Below are 17,853 nucleotides of genomic sequence, written 5' to 3'. Positions count from 1 at the left end.
CCACCACCCTCTGTCTTCTTTCAGCTAGCCAATTTCTGATCCAAAGCTCTAAATCACCTTCAACCCCATACTTCCGTATTTTCTGCAATAGCCTACCGTGGGGAACCTTATCAAACGCCTTACTGAAATCCATATACACCACATCCACGGCTTTACCCTCATCCACCTGTTTGGTCACCTTCTCGAAAAACTCAATAAGGTTTGTGAGGCACGACCTACCTTTCACAAAACCGTGCTGACTATCGCAAATGAACTTATTCTTTTCAAGATGATTATAAATCCTATCTCTTATAACCTTTTCCAACATTTTACCCACAACCGAAGTAAGGCTCACAGGTCTATAATTACCAGGGCTGTCTCTACTCCCCTTCTTGAACAAGGGGACAACATTTGCTATCCTCCAGTCTTCCGGCACTACTCCTGTCGACAATGACGACATAAAGATCAACAACAACGGCTCTGCAATCTCCTCCCTGGCTTCCCAGAGAATCCTAGGATAAATCCCATCTGGCCCAGGGGACTTATCTAGTTTAACACTTTCCAAAATTGCTAACACCTCCTCCTTGTGAATCTCAATCCCATCTAGCCTAGTAGGCTGTATCTCAGTAATCTCCTCGGCAACATTTTCTTTCTCTACTGTAAATACTGACGAAAAATATTCATTTAACGCTTCCCCTATCTCCTCTGATTCCGCACACAACTTCCCACTACTATCCTTGATTGGCCCTGTTCTAACTCTTATCATTCTTTTATTCCTGATATACCTATAGAAAGCCTTAGGGTTTTCTTTGATCCTATCCGCCAATGACTTCTCGTGTCCTCTCCTTGCTCTTCTTAGCCCTCCCTTTAGATCCTTCCTGGCTAGCTTGTAACTCTCAAGCGCCCTAACTGAGCCTTCACGTCTCATCCTAACATAAGCCGCCCTCTTCCTCTTGACAAGCGCTTCAACTTCTTGAGTAAACCACGGCTCCCTCGCTCGACAACTTCCTCCCTGCCTGACAGGTACATACTTATCAAGGACACGCATTAGCTGCTCCTTGAATAAGCTCCACATTTCGTTTGTGCCCATCCCCTGCAGTTTCCTTCCCCATCCTACACATCCTAAATCTTGCCTAATCGCGTCATAATTTCTTTTCCCCCAGCTATAATTCTTGCCCTGCGGTATATACCTGTCCCTGCCCATCGCTAAGGTAAACCTAACCGAATTGTGATCACTATCGCCAAAGTGCTCACCTACATCTAAATCGTACACCTGGCCGGGTTCATTACCCAGTACCAAATCCAATGTGGCATCGCCCCTGGTTGGCCTGTCCACATACTGTGTCAGAACACAAAAGTCCAAGTGTATCAGGCCTGTGTCCTCAGTACCTTGCTTTACGGCAGCGAGGCCTGGACAACATACGTCAGCCAAGAGCGACATCTCAATTCATTCCATCTTCGCTGCCTCCGGAGAATCCTTGGCATCAGGTGGCAGGACCGTATCTCCAAAACAGAAGTCCTCGAAACGGCCAACATCCCCAGCATATACACCCTACTAAGCCAGCGGCGCCTGAGATGGCTTGGCCATGTGAGCCACATGGAAGATGGCAGGATCCCAAAAGACACATTGTACAGCGAGTTCATCACTGGTATCAGACCCACCGGCCGTCCTTGTCTCCGCTTTAAAGACGTCTGCAAACGCGATATGAAGTCCTGTGACATTGATCACAAGTCATGCGAGTCAGTTGCCAGCGATCGCCAGAGCTGGCGGGCAACCATAAAGGCGGGGCTAAAGAGTGGCGAGTCGAAGAAACTTAGCAGTTGACAGGAAAAAAGTCAGAAGCGCAAGGAGAGAACCAACTGTGTAACATCCCCGACAACCAATTTTATCTGCAGTGCCTGTGGAAGAGTCTGCCACTCTAGAATTGGCCTTTATAGCCACTCCAGGCGCTGCTTCACAAACCACTGACCACCTCCAGGCGCTTACCCATTGTCTCTCGAGACAAGGAGGCCAAAGAAAGAAATTTCTCTAATACTTTTTTTTACTCATATTAATATCTTGCAGTTCCTCGTTTACACTAGACCGTTGATTCTCCATTATTTCTGGGAGGTTTTTCGTATTTTCCTCGGGGAATACAGACACGAAGTATTTGTTTCGTTTCTGTGCTATTTCCTTATTCCCCCATTATAAATTCTCCTGACTCTACTCATCATGGACCCACATTTGTTTTTGCTCATCTTTTCCTTTTTACATACCTATAGAAGCATTTACAGTCCGTTTGTATGTTTCTTGCTAGATTACTCTCTTTCTATATTCTGTTTCTTAAGCTTTTCCTTGGTCCTCATTTGCAGAATTCTAAAATGCTCCCAATCCTCAGGATTACCATTTTTTGGGCAACTTTATATGCCCTTCCTTTGATCTAATTTTGATTTTTTTTCTGTAGCCATAATTGGAACACTTTCCTTGATGCGTTTTTGTGCATTAAAGGCATATATTTTTGTTGTAATCTATGTATTAGTTCTTCACATGTTAGCCATTGCCTGTTTACCATCATACCTTTTAACCTAGTTTCCCTATCCACCATAGCCAATTGTCCCTCACACCTTCTTAGTTTCCTTTGCTTAGATTAAGACCCTAGTTCCTAATTGAACTACATCACTTTCAAAGTTAATGTAAAATTCTATTATATTATGGTCACTCTTTCCTAAAGGCTCCTTTACAGCAAGGTTATCAATTAGACCTTTTTCATTGCACAATAATGGATCTAAAATAACCCATTCCCTAGTTGGTACCTCAACGTACTGCTTTAGAAAACCATCTTGCATACATTCCAAGAATTCGTCCTTCATGACATTAGTACTAATTAGGTTACCCAGTCTATATGTAGATCGAAATCCCCCATGATTACTGTATTATCCTTGTTACAGGCACCTCTAATTTCCTGATTTATAGTCTGATTTACATTACCACTGCTGTTTGGTGGCCTATAAACAACTCCCACCAATGTTTTCTGCCCCTTGCTGTTTCTTAGTTCCACCCAAACTGATTCTACATCTTGATCTTTAGAACTAAAGGTCAACTCTCATTATAGTACTAATACTTTCAATAATCAACAGAGCTACCCTACCACCTTTTCCCAGCTTCCTGTCCTTCCTGAATATCACATACCCTTGGATATTCAGGTCCCAGCTTTGGTTTCCTTGTAGCCACCTCTCTGTAATAGCCATACATATGAACTTGTTGCATTTAGTACTTGAAGAAATAACCCACTATCAATTGGAATGAAAAGTTGAATTTTTACTAGTTAATATTTGGTTGCATTTCCCTCAGTACATTTATGGTCTGTGAGCAAACTTGTACCTAATGATGAAACTATAAATTCTACTTTCATTACCTAATCTTTATATCTGTATTACTATATTTGCTGATTCATAGGGACAAGGAAAATTCAAAATTCCCTTCTATTACAAAGGGGAACATTTGGTAATTTCTGCCTTAAAAACATGCAATGACCCTGCCTCCACCACTCTCTGGGGAAGAGAATTCCACAGGCTCACAACCCACTGCGAAAAAAAAATTCTCTTCCTCTCTGTCTTAAATGGGCAACCCCTTATTTTTAAATTATGTCTCCCCTAGTTCTAGTATCTCCCACAAGGGGAAACATCCTTTCAACATCCACCCTGTCAAGTCCCCTCAGCATCTTATATGTTTCAATAAGATCACCTCTCATCCTTCTAAACTCCAGTGAATACAGATCCAACTTATCCAACCTTTCCTCATAAGGTAATCCTCTCATCCCATGAATCAGTCAAGTGAACCTTCTCTGAACTGCTTCCAATGCAACTATATCCTTTCTTAAGTAAGGAGACCAAAACTGTACACAATACTCTAGATGTGGTCTCACCAATGCCCTGTACAACTGTAGCAAAACATCTCTACTTTTATATTCCATTCCCCTTGAAATAAACGAAAACATTGTATTTGCATTCTTAATCACTTGCTGTACCTGCATATTAACTTTTTGTGTTTCGTGTCCCAGGACACCCAGATCCCTCTGCATCTCAGTGTTCTGCAATCTCTCTCCATTTAAATAATATGTTGCTTTTCTATTTTTTCCAGCCAAAGTGGACAGTTCACACTTCTCCACATTATACTCCAAGTCTTTATATCTGCCGAGTCTTTGCCCACTCACTTAACCTTTGCAGACTCCTTATGTTCTCTTCACAACTTATTCTCCTACCTATCTTTGTGTCACCAGCAAATCTGGCAGGAACGTGTTATACCACGTCCGATATCTTAAACACCAAGAAATTACAATCCATAATCTAACCTTGGGTTTAGTAACAAGATTATCTAAAGTTTAGTTTCAAAAAGAGAAAAATAGCCAAGTAATGATGTTGTACCACTAATGTCAAAGCAGCTGTCAGTCACTGACCATTATAAAAATAATTTCAGCCTTTTTAAAAATTCTTAGCAATTGTTCTACATACCATTCACCTTACTACTTGTAGCTGAATACAAAAATCCGAATAGAAGAATTAAAAAGACGTTCAGGCACTACCACTGCCACAGCAGCAGCAACAACTTGTAATTATATAGAATCTTTAATAAAGAGAAACATCCCAAGGCACTTCACAGGAGTGTAATGAAAAAAGGCACACTGAGCCAAACGAGGAGATATTAGGAGGGGAGACTGAGATTGATCAAGGCAATGGGTTTCAAGGAGGGTATCAAAAGGAGAGTGCAGAAGTGCAGGGAGTCAGGGAGGGGATTCTAGGGTGCAGCCTAAGCAAATGAAAGCAAACTCACCAATGGCAGGAGATGCATAGAGAATTCAGCAGGCAGTGTAGCACTGGAGGGGGTACAGATACAAGGAGGGCTGAGGCCGTGAAAGGATTTAAACACGAATGAGACATTTAAATTTGAGGCACTGGGAATGGGAAGCCAGTGTGGATCAGGAAGGATAAGGGTCCTGGGCAAACAGGATTTGGTGAGGAACAGGATGCAGGCAGCAGAATCTTTGGGATCAGTGGTGGGCAGAAGGCAGTGCCATCCAGTCAAGTCTGAATGCGACAAGGGCATAGGGAGGTTTCAGCTGCAGTTGGGTGAGATAGGGCAGCATGAGGTATGTTATCAAAGTGAAAGTAGGCAGTCTTTGTGAGAGGAGAAAAATGGGATTGGATGAGTATCTCAGGAATAAACCAGATGCCGAGCGTGCAAACAACCTGATTTTGTCTTAGGCTAGGGTTGGGGAGCAGGGATGAAAGATGATGGCTTCAGTCTTCCCAATGGTTAGCTGGAACTAATTGTGGATTATCCAATTGTGGATGTTGGACAAGTGATCTGACATCAGTATTGGAAGGTTGGAAAGAGGTGGTAGAGAGGTAGTACAACACCAGTCTATTAGAAGACGCAAGATCATGAACCCAACCATCACCTCCTGCCACCATCCCCTAATCACTACCCATCTGCTCTACCCTAATGTTAAAATGTGGGAGGCAAAAGAGAGAGAAAAAACAGACATAAATTTCAGGGAAAATTTCTGTGACATTCTGCTCAATTCCCTCAGAAAGCTCCAAGGAACAACAGTACATATAATGAAAAACTAGTCAAGCCTAAACAAACCTCTTAAACCCTTCATGAAAGGTTTGATGTTGTACCACTAATCTGTACCCCTCCAGTGCTACACTGCCTGCCTTCCTTATCAACATCAGACTAGAAAAGGCCATTATCCATCAGGCCAGACCCAAGGGTGGCAGACTTCCAGCTCTCATACCTTCAATAGTCTACCTGCCAAAAATCAATTCACCTTCTAAATATTCATAAGATTTTCCACTTCTGCAGCCTGCTTAGATAGACTATTCTACATAATCATCACCCTCTTCATAAAGAAGTTATATCTCAACAGTATCCCTGAAAAGTGACCACTTTTTCCTATTATTCTGAACAAATCTGGTTGAACATCTGTGAACCCGTACTGTTACCTCTGGTGTCCCCGAGGATCTTTTCTTGGCCCCCTCCTATTTCTCATCTACATGCTGTCCCTCAGCGACATCATCCAAAACCAAAGCATTAGTTTTCACATGTACACCGTTGACACCCAGCTGTACCTCACCATCACCACTGTCAACGCCCCTACTGTTGCTAAATTATCAGATTGCTTATCCGACATCCAGTTCTGGATGAGCAGAATTTTTCTCCAGTTAATACTGGGAAGACTGATGCCATTGTTTTCGGTACCCACTCCAAACTACATTCCCTAGCTACCAACTCAATCCCTCTCTTTGGCAACAGTCTGAGACTAAACCAGTCTGTTCACAACCTTGGTGTCATATTTAACAGCCGAGATGAGCTCGGAACACATATTCGTGCCATCACTATGAGCATCTATTTACAGCTTTGTAACATCGCCCAACTTAGGCCCTGACTCAGCTCGTCTGCTGCCGAAACCCTCATTCATGCCTTTGTTATCTCTACTCTTTACATTCCAATGCACTCCTAGCTGGTCTCCCACATTCCAACCTTCGTACACTTCAGGTTATCCAAAACTCTGCTGCCCTTGTCTTAACTTGCACCAAGTCCCGTTCCCCTATCACCCCTGTACTCGGTGATCTGCACTGGCTCCTAATAATGCAAAGTCTTGATTTAAGAATTCTCATCCTTATTTTCAAATCCCTCCATGGCCTCATCCCTTCCTATTTCTGTAATCTCCTCCAGCCCCACAACTCAGAGCTACAAAGGGATCTGGGTATCCTGGTACATGAATCACAAAAGGCTGGTATGCAGATACAGCAAGTGATTAGAAAGGCAAATGGAATGTTGTTGTTAATTGCAAGGGGAATGGAATATAAAAGTAGGGATAAAAGCAAAATACTGCGGATGCTGGAAATCTGAAACAAAAACAAGAAATGCTGGATTCACTCAACAGGTCTGGCAGCATCTGTGGAAAGAGAAGCAGAGTTAACGTTTCGGGTCAGTGACCCTTCTTCGGAACTTCGGAGTTCCGAAGAAGGGTCACTGACCCGAAACGTTAACTCTGCTTCTCTTTCCACAGATGCTGCCAGACCTGCTGAGTGAATCCAGCATTTCTTGTTTTTGTTGTAAAAGTAGGGATGTTTTGCTACAGTTGTATAAGGTATTGGTGAGATCATATCTGGAGTACTGTGTACAATTTTGGTCTTATTTGAGAAAGGATATAAATGCATTAGAGGCAGTGCAGAGAAGGTTCACTCGACTGATACCTGGGATCGGGGGCGGGAGGGGGGGTGTTATCTTATGAAGAAAGGTTGGGTCAGTGGAGTTTAGAAGAATAAGAGGTGGATACTGAAAAGATGTTTCCCCTTGTGGGAGAGACTAGAACTAGGGGACATAGTTTAAAAATAAGGGTTGGCCCATTTAAGACGGAGATGAGGAGAAATATTTTCTCTGAGGGTTGAGGGTCTTTGGAAATCTCTTTCTCAGACTGCGTTGGAGGCAGGGTCATTGAATAATTTTAAGGAAGAGATAGATAAATTCTTGACTAACAAGGGAGTCAAAGGGTATTAGGGGTAAGTGGGAAAGTGGAATCGAGGGCACAATCAGTTCAGCCATGATGTTATTAAATGGCAGGCACAAAGGGGCCGAATGGCCTACTCCTGCTCCTAATTCTTATATTCGTACATCTGAGCTCATCTAATTTTGGCTTCTTGAGCATCCCTGATGTTACTCACTTTACCTCTGGTGGCCATGCCTTTAGCTGCTTAGGACTTAAGCTCTGGAATTCCCTTCCTACATCTCTCTGCCTCTCTACCTTGCTTTTCTCCTTAAAGACATGCCTTAAACCATACCTCTTTGACTAGGCCTTTGATCATCTGACTTAATATCTCTTAATATCTCGGATGGTGATGGCAAACACGAGGGGACATAGCTTCAAGTTGAGGGGTGATAGATATAGGACAGATGTGAGAGGTAGTTTCTTTACTCAGAGAGTAGTAAGGGCGTGGAATGCCCTGCCTGCAGCAGTAGTAGATTCGCCAACTTTAAGGGCATTTAAGTGGACATTGGATAGACACATGGATGAAAATGGAATAGTGTAGGTCAGATGGTTTCACAGCTCGGCACAACATCGAGGGCCGAAGGGCCTGTACTGCGCTGTAATATTCTAATTCTAATTCTTTATGTGACTCTGTGTCATTTCTTTTTATAATGCTCCTGTGAAACACCTTGGGACGTTTTATTATGTTAAAGGTGCCGTACAAATAGAAGTTGTTGTTGAATAATAACACCTATTCTGTACCTGGTTTGCATGCAGATCCAGTACATCAAGATCAGTCAAACTCTCCAAATTAGAAATGTTCTTGATTCTGTAACGCAACAGAAACACAATTTATTTACCATTTGTCCAGGGAAACTTGAGAAAATACAAACTGCACCTATTTCCAATACAGACATTTATAGAGGATTTTATTTCCAGCTTTTTGCCCCTCCTTTGCTAAAACACCCATTCTTGCTGGTGTTCAGTCCCCTGGTTGTTGGTCACTCTTTACCATCAACCCTAAGTGATCAATCTTCATGTTTGTAGCCAGACAGTGAGTGCTGGCAAGCTGTTTACACCATTGGCAGATTAGCCAGAAGCCCCAAGAAGATTTTGAACATTTCAGAGTGGAGGTAAAGCAAACCAAACATTCCAGGCCACATTGAAACTGGAAATCCATCTAGCAAAGCAGCAGACACAGAGATGAGTTCAACATGGAGGTATACCACAATTTACTGAATGAAACTGAACACAATAAAATAAAGAAAAAGCACAGTAACAGATCCCAATCAGGAGAACTCACTGCTTCCCTGAAGATTAAGAGACAACTACTGACATTAGTCCCAAGATATCCTAAACAAACAGCTGTCATCTAATTTACAATTATTAACTAACCTGCAGCATTTTCACCATGAAACTGGATAGAAGAAATTACTTTTAATATATACACTATGGAAAGAGTCCTTAAATAATGAATGTGCTCACCTTTCTTGTTTATAATCATATAACATAGCTTTGATTGCTACCCTAACCCTGATGGCTGTCGCTGAAAGCAGGAAATATTTGGGGGGGGTGGGGGGGGATAACTATATGAAGTTCCATGGTGCCTTGCGAGCAGTAAACATAGATCACATAGACAACCAGGAATAGAATGTTATAACACAAAAGCAAAAGACCATAGAACAAAGAACAAAGAAAATTACAGCACAGGAACAGGCCCTTCGGCCCTCCAAGCCTGCGCCGATCCAGATCCTCTATCTAAACCTGTCGCCTATTTTCTAAGGGTCTGTATCTCTTTGCTTCCTGCCCATTCATGTATCTGTCTAGATACATCTTAAAAGACGCTATCGTGCCCGCGTCTACCACCTCCGCTGGCAACGCGTTCCAGGCACCCACCACCCTCTGCGTAAAGAACTTTCCACGCATATCCCTCCTAAACTTTTCCCCTTTCACTTTGAACTCGTGACCCCTCGTAATTGAATCCCCCACTCTGGGAAAAAGCTTCTCGCTATCCACCCTGTCTATACCTCTCATGATTTTGTACACCTCAATCAGGTCCCCCCTCAACCTTCGTCTTTCTAATGAAAATAATCCTAATCTACTCAACCTCTCTTCATAGCTAGCGCCCTCCATACCAGGCAACATCCTGGTGAATCTCCTCTGCACCCTCTCCAAAGCATCCACAATCCTTTTGGTAATGTGGCGACCAGAACTGCACGCAGTATTCCAAATGTGGCCGAACAAAAGTCCTATACAACTGTAACATGACCTGCCAACTCTTGTACTCAACACCCCGTCCGATGAAGGAAAGCATGCCGTATGCCTTCTTGACCACTCTATTGACCTGCGTTGCCACCTTCAGGGAACAATGGACCTGAACACCCAAATCTCTCTGTACATCAATTTTCCCCAGGACTTTTCCATTTACTGTATAGTTCACTCTTGAATTGGATCTTCCAAAATGCATTACCTCGCATTTGTCCTGATTGAACTCCATCTGCCATTTCTCTGCCCAACTCTCCAGTCTATCTATATTCTGCTGTATTCTCTGACAGTCCCCTTCACTATCTGCTACTCCACCAATCTTAGTGTCATCTGCAAACTTGCTAATCAGACCACCTATACTTTCCTCCAAATCATTTATGTATATCACAAACAACAGTGGTCCCAGCACGGATCCCTGTGGAACACCACTGGTCACACGTCTCCATTTTGAGAAACTCCCTTCCACTGCTACTCTCTGTCTCCTGTTGCCCAGCCAGTTCTTTATCCATCTAGCTAGTACACCTTGGACCCCATGCGCCATAGATGCTGGTGATCTGAAACAAAAACAGAAAATGCTGGAAATACTCAGCAGGTCAGGCAGCATTTGTGGAGAGAAAAACAGAGCTAACATTTCAGGTCAGTGACCTTTCATCATTGTGGGAGTCGTGCTTAGCTTGGCTGCTGCGTTTCCTGCATTACAACAGCAACTGCACTTCAAAAGTACTTCTTTGGCTGTAAAGCAGTTTGAGATGTCCGGTGGTGGTGAAAAGCACTATAGGGCGGCACAGTGGCGCAGTGGTTAGCACTGCAGCCTCACAGCTCCAGGGACCCGGGTTCGATTCTGGGCACTGCCTGTGTGGAGTTTGCAAGTTCTCCCTGTGTCTGCGTGGGTTTTCTCCGGGTGCTCCGGTTTCCTCCCACAAGCCAAAAGACTTGCAGGTTGGTAGGTAAATTGGCCATTATAAATTGTCACTAGTATAGGTAGGTGGTAGGGAAATATAGGGACAGATGGGGATGTTTGGTAGGAATATGGGATTAGTGTAGGATTAGTAAAAATGGGTGGTTGCTGGTCGGCACAGACGGTGGGCCGAAGGGCCTATTTCAGTGCTGTATCTCTAATCTAATCTAATCTAATAAACTCATGTCTTTCTTTTAAGGTTGCAGGCCAATGTAAAAACAGTCAAATGTTACTGTTTCTGATACATACTCAAATACTGTATTGGACTCTTTCCTATCCTTGGAATGGAGTGATTGAACTGCCAAATGTAATGCATTAGTTGCCCAGAATTCAACAATTTTGGTACATCAGAACGTCATTAATCCACTCTGTGAACATCAGTTGTAAGTCTGCCACTCCCTAGTTTGACCCTGTGTCTCCTGGTCCTCCCACATGGTTTTGTTTGAAGCCATGTTTTCCAATGAGCTTTTCCAGAAAGTCAACTCTCAAGTCACCCCTATACACCAAACAAGTGTTGAGGATTTTTGTATCATGGTAATTTAATTTTTAGGGTTATGTAGTAATTAGCACAATGTTGTATGTTCTAAATATAATGTGTTAATAGGAATATAGTAACTACACTCTACATATTGCTATGCAGAATTATTGTTGAGTTGAGGAGACAGAGTGCTTGAGTGTAGATCAAGGTAAGAGGTCATGGAGTGGGACTGCTGCGGCCCCAGTCATCTTTAAATGATGCACAGTACACAGATGGATAATCCCAAATTGTGGCAAATGTAAAGCTTGGTAGGAATTGAAGCACAGTTTTTTAAAAACTCTATACTTTATAGTTAGTGTAGGATTATTTTTCACACCTAATTCAACTGAAAAGATAGCAATGTCAGCCCAAGTCTATCAACTCCCTTTTACTGATATTTTAACCTGTACAGATATAGTACAGTATTTGTAGAGTCCAGTGAAGTTTAAATGTTGCTCCAATACTTGCATTTTTCTCCCAGTAAAGCTGACTTGACAATTTGATCTTTAAAATTATTTATTGTCTAAATAACCTGTACGACTCCAGTCGAAATCCACAGTGCCATCAGTTGAATTAAGCAGATTTTTGAACTGTTCTATGCTCATTCCCCCAAATGATTAGGTATATTTACATCATTTCCTTCTGGCATGCAACATTTGGAATTTAGATGGTTACCAGAAGTTCCACATAGCCACGCTGTCAGTAAATCTCTCCAAAATTGCTCTACAAGAAAAAGTTTGGAAGAGTATCTATTCCCCTTTGGCCTGTGCTTGAATATGCTGAATAGATATTTTCTCAGAGCTTCAAATTAGATTTGCAGTAGCTGTCAAGAAAAAAAAAGTACTGATTTCATTTGAAAATAAAGATTAACTGTTCAAATTCCTGCAGTATACTCTGCTCTATGGCAGCATACGCTGTTCACTGCTCAGAGACATTCTCTGGGGTCACAATAGGAATGTCATTTGCAGTATTTGCAACAGGAAAAACTCTCATCTCCTCTTTGCACAGACATATCTTTCTCCATCCTGGGGCTTTGTTTGCACAGCTGTAATTCCAATGCAAGATTTGCATGACCTCACTAGATGTATAGGTATACCAGATACCTATACATCTATCTAAATGGCTTCTGATTACTAATTACTGGTAGGTCTAACCTCTTGACTGCTGAATATAAATATCTGCACTGGATAACATTAAGCCATGTCAGTCTAGATCCCACATATTTGCACATGGAGTTGAACTGCACCTTGTACTGTTATTCCATTCCAACCTCAGAGTTTCTGCCTGAACCAGTGGCTCAGATTCAGAATATCTGCTGCACTAAATCATTCAAGAGGGCAAAGGGCAAGGTTTTAGGGATGGGATGAACAAAATTTATTAACATCTGTTTCAAGAACCAATATTCCAACCTTCAGAAATACAGACTCTGCAGACGTTATACATTTTTTATGAACATTGCGCTGATGTGAGCTTATATTTAATGAAATGAGTCCAGCTGACATGTGCTCTTGACATTAATGGGTTTGAAGCCAAATTACATTACTTCAAACCCTCTGAAGACTGAAGTTAGACCTCCAATACTTTTAGCTTTCCTCACACATGAACATACGGATCGTTCCCTCCGCGACACCCTGGTCCACTCCTCCATTACCCCCACCACCTCGTCCCCGTCCCAGGGCACCTTCCCCTGCAATCGCAGGAGGTGTAATGCCTGCCCATTTACCTCCTCTCTCCTCATTATCCCAGGCCCCAAACACTCCTTTCAGGTGAAGCAGCGATTTACTTGTACTTCTTTCAATGTAGTATACTGTATTCGCTGCTCACAGTGTGGTCTCCTCTACATTGGGGAGACCAAGCACAGACTGGGTGACCGCTTTGCGGAACATCTCCGCTCAGTCCGCAAGCAGGACCCTGAGCTTCCGGTTGCCTGCCATTTCAACACTCCCCCCTGCTCTCATGCTCACATCTCTGTCCTGGGATTGCTGCAGTGTTCCAGTGAACATCAACGCAAGCTCGAGGAACAGCATCTCACTTACCGATTAGGCACACAACAGCCGGCCGGACTGAACATTGAGTTTAATAATTTCAGAGAATGACAGCCCCCCATTTTACTTTCATTTTTAGTTGTTCTTTCTTCCTTTTTTTTTACATTCTTTTTTACATTTTTTACAATCTTTTTTTGCATTTATTTCATTTCATCTTAGTTTGTTCAGTTTGCTTACCCACTGTTTTTTTCAGGTTTTTTTTCAGGTTTGCACTTGCTGCTGTTCAATATTCAGTGTATTCACACCTAATCTGTACTAATGCTTTGTCTTTCAACACACCATTAACATATTGTTTGCCTTTGCTCCGTGACCTTTTGGTCAGCTATGTGGCCTGGTCCAATCTGCACCTTCTCCTTTGTTATCTCTTGCTCCACCCCCACTTTATTTGCTTAAAACATATTACATTTCCAACCTTTGCCAGTTTTGACGAAGGGTCACTGACCCGAAACGTTAACTCTGCTTCTCTTTCCACAGATGCTGCCAGACCTGCTGAGTGATTCCAGCATTTCTTGTTTTTGTTCCACTTCTGTAGATCTTGCTTTCCTAATTCCCTCTCTAGACACTGGCCCAACTGAGAGATGCTCTACTTCCAATAATCAGATTGTTTACTTTCACATTTTAGAGGGAAATGCCTACAAAGATTTAAGCCAGTGCAGTTCTTGTGATTTAGAATTGAAACCCACAAGGTCAGTAATCCACAATCTCCATCTCTGTTCTGCCACTAAGGAAGGCACAAGTCAATAGGCTTTAGGCACTTTAATATTTGTCTCATGCAAGTGAAAACAAACTGAACCAGTGTTCAGCTGAAGTCATGACAACCAAACGATTTATTTTCAAGTTAGCCAACCATCTGAAAAGCTGCTCTTTATAAATTAGCCACACTGTTCTGCTTAACCATTTCCTGGTGCTTCAGAAGCTTCTTCAAAAAATATTTTTCAGATACAAGTTTATGAAAGCAGCACCATACTGTGGCAGCAATCTCTTCTTGAAAAAGCCCACAAGCAGCAAATTAAAAAGAGCCTTACGGCAATGACATCCCTGAAATTCTTCACACAGCCCATGGGCAGCTCACCACCACCTTCTCAAGGGCAATTAGGGATGGGCAACAAATGCTGGCCTGGCCAGTGACGCCCACATCCCATGAATGAATAAAAATAAAAAAATTCACAGAATACTCAAATGACAGCTGACAGGCTCCTGTACTGGGTGAATATTACTCAATGTAGTGCTGCACAAGCAATTTAATTACAATATACCTTTAATCTAGACTTTAAAATCCAAGAGATATAACTTCCTGTGAGTCATCTCATTTGAGACTCCTGTAAGAAGTGTCATCTTTCAAGTAGATGTGTTGTTAGACAAGTGTGAGCAGACCAAGTGCAGACTCACCAATCCTGATCAGTCCCAATCATGAGACAAGTACTATAAAATACTTTTCAACAAATTTAAGAATCTGGTGATCCTAATGGAAAGTGTTCATATGTGGAAATAGACAGGGTTAGGCCAGTCTGTACTGCCCGAGTGGTAAATAGTCTGTGGGCACTTATATCAACAATGGAAACCAGGTAAGCTACTGGTGAGAGGAGACTGATGCCCGGAAAACTGCAACCCAACAAATGTCAGCATCTTCAGGAAAGAGAAGGCAGGGGAGAATCAAGGGAATAGGTGACAGTGAGCAACTTTTTTTTCATTCTTTCATGGGATGTGGGCGTCGCAGGCCAGGCCAGCATTTATTGCCCATCCCTAATTGCCCTCGAACTGAGTGACTTGCTTGGCCATTTCGAGGGCATGTAAGAGTCAACCACATTGCTGTGGATCTGGAGTCACATGTAGGTCAGACCAGGTAAGGACAGCAGATTTCCTCCCTAAAGGTCATTAGTGAACCAGATGGGTTTTCACAACAATCGACAATGGTTTCATGGACATTAGACTAGCTTTAAATTCCAGATTTATTAATTGAATTCAAATTCCACCTTCTGCTGTGGTGGGATTCGAACCCATGTCCCCAGAGCAATACCTGGGTCTCTGGGTTACTAGTCCAGTGACAATACCAGTATGCCACCACCTCCCTAGTACTGTCAGTTGACGACATGTAGCAAGAAGAAGAATTATGGTCTGAGCAACAATTTAGCTGTTTCCTAGTCCTCTTCAATCCTCATTTTAAAATATATCTAGCGTATTGCATATCTGCTGTTAACAAACTGTCAACGTGCTTCAGTATTTCAGTAATCATGGCATTACTTGCTGTACAATCAAATGTAAAAAGGTTTGCTATCAGGGCAACAAGGATTAAAATTCTTCATCCAGATAAGAGAATGCAATTTATGTTTCTTCGCAGGGTGAGCCAATTCCTAACTCTCCTATACTGTGCTTCCCCCACAAATAACAGTTTACAAAATTCATTGTGCAGAAAACTGCAGGAGCAAGCCAGCGCATAAGACGCCAGCCTGTACACACGACTGTGGGTTTCAATATGGAGCTCGAATTAGTCATGATACAGTGTGACCTTCAAGATTAACAAGTTTTAGAACCAGTTAACCTGTCACTAACCTATTAACAACTTATAACTTAGCTACAAATTTATATTATGAATGATGATCTGCTCATATTTCCCCTGGCTAGAGGGTCCAGAACCAGGGGACACAGTCTCAGAATAAGAGGTAGGCTATTTAGGACTGAGATGAGGAGGAATTTCTTCACTCAGGGGATGGTGAATCTTTGGAATTCTCCACCCCAGAGGGCTGTGGAGGCTCAGCCATTGAGTATATTCAAGATAGAGATCGATAGATTCCCAATTATTAAAGATATCAAGGCATATGGGGATAGTGTGGGAAAATGGCATTGAGGGTAGAAGATCGGCCATGGTTTGGTTGAATGGCGTAGCAGGTTCGAGGGCCAAATGGCCTACTCCTATTTCCTATGTTCCTATGCACTCAGAGAATTGCACTTCAGTTCACTGACTACTGTTTGAACAACTAACTGCAGCAACAAAAGCAAAATACTGTGGATGCTCAAAATCTGAAATAAACCTAACACTGCAGCCTCCATTATGAAACAAAAATCATTCCATTTATTAAATTATTTCAAGATATTGCAAACAAAAATAATTATTAAAAGTGATAATGAAATCTCTACATTTTATAGATGGACAGCGTATATACAGTGATACACAGTATCGTCATTTTGTGGGATAGGTAGGATGGATCAAAGAGTCTTTACCTGTCAGTTATTATTCATATATATCCACTAACAACTGCAATTCTCATATTTTGAATATCTCAAATTTGGAGGTGATAATAGTTAATCCACTACAGATAAATGTATTTTTAATGTATTATTGCATTAAGCTGGGTCACTTGGGTTGGGTTTCATCCTATAAAGATCAGCTGTTTCAGTTAATAGTTAACTGTGATGGGAGGGCAGATCTTCCTTAAACACTTGCTGGGATAACCTGTAGGATTTTTAAAAGTTTTATGTAAAGCATTTTCAGATATAGTAATATAGTTTTTGTAAAGAGCTCTGACCCGTTAGAGATTGAATAAGCCACTAACGAGGTTTTTAAACCAACTATCAATTTATATTGGTTTATGTTTGAAAAAATTAGAAACATGATTTTTTTATACCAAATCTTATTTTTTGAGTTTGTCTCATGATTTATGAGATAGTGGGGTTTGCATTACTGCATGATGAAAACACAACATGAGCAGCATGTAATGGTTAACTGCTTTCAAAATAATTACTGTTTCAAAACCATTTTAACAAAGATTCAGATCAAAGTGCTTGTATATTCAGTGTAAATCGACTGAGAAAGCCCTGTCAACACCTGATCAAATGGCAACATCTAAAATAAGAGAACATTTGTCGTTTTGTTAGGGGTTTTAACACAGACAATACAATATCAAACCGTGAGCAATGCTAAAGCTGCGTATATAAAGTTCCCATCCTACAGCAGAATGTTGAGCTTAGCTGTCTGCATTTCTCAGACGTTATAACAATTTGGGCTTTTTGCAATTCTATGCTCATGCTTGAAATAACACTCTACACTGACGGAAGTGGCAGTGTCAATGAAACACACAGAGAAAGTACTGCGCAATCAGACAAATTAATTGTACTAGAATTACCAAACATGGCAAAAAGCATTTGAAACTCACCTGCACACCTGGAAATGCAGCCGTTTAATATTGTTATGACCTCAGTGAGACCATTAACGTTAAAACACAAGATATGAACTCCCCAGACCAATTTAAAGAACTACATGACAAGATATCACATTTTAAGACTTTTAATATAACAAAACTAAAAATCACCATTAACTAAATAGTACTTTGTAAGTAGCTAATACCCTAACTTACAAATTAAGATATTTTCCTCACTTATTAAAATACATGAAAATCTCACATCACTCTTAGTCGTTACGTAGCCCTCCTCGAAGCGAAATCGTTGCTGCTAAAAGCCCCAAACAAATGGGTTGGAACTCCTAAACCTTCTTAAAGTCAAGGTCCTCTTTGTCCACTTCCTCAGAGCATTTTGACCTGGATTTCTATGAATAAGGCGATCTCTGGTGATCTTGTTGAT

General features: G+C 41.7%; 1 protein-coding gene across 15 annotated transcripts in view; it reads right to left on the bottom strand.

Moving 5' to 3' along the window:
• The window catches only part of LOC137350732 (leucine-rich repeat-containing protein 49), a 422,174-nt gene that overhangs the window by 352,655 nt on the left and 51,666 nt on the right, over positions 1–17,853 (bottom strand). For all 15 annotated transcript variants that reach the window (XR_010969477.1, XM_068015697.1, XM_068015702.1 and 12 more), the window contains one exon: positions 8,256–8,322. Coding sequence is in view for 14 of the 15 variants with exons in the window: in XM_068015697.1 (XP_067871798.1) it covers positions 8,256–8,322 (67 nt within the window). In the remaining variant the exon portion in view is untranslated. The remainder of the gene's footprint in view (positions 1–8,255; positions 8,323–17,853) is intronic.

This window comes from Heterodontus francisci, chromosome 35, assembly GCF_036365525.1.
Source record: "Heterodontus francisci isolate sHetFra1 chromosome 35, sHetFra1.hap1, whole genome shotgun sequence".
NCBI lineage: Eukaryota > Metazoa > Chordata > Chondrichthyes > Heterodontiformes > Heterodontidae > Heterodontus > Heterodontus francisci.
The sequence above is the reverse complement of the archived record's forward strand: the minus strand, read 5'-3'. Positions and strand labels throughout refer to the sequence as shown.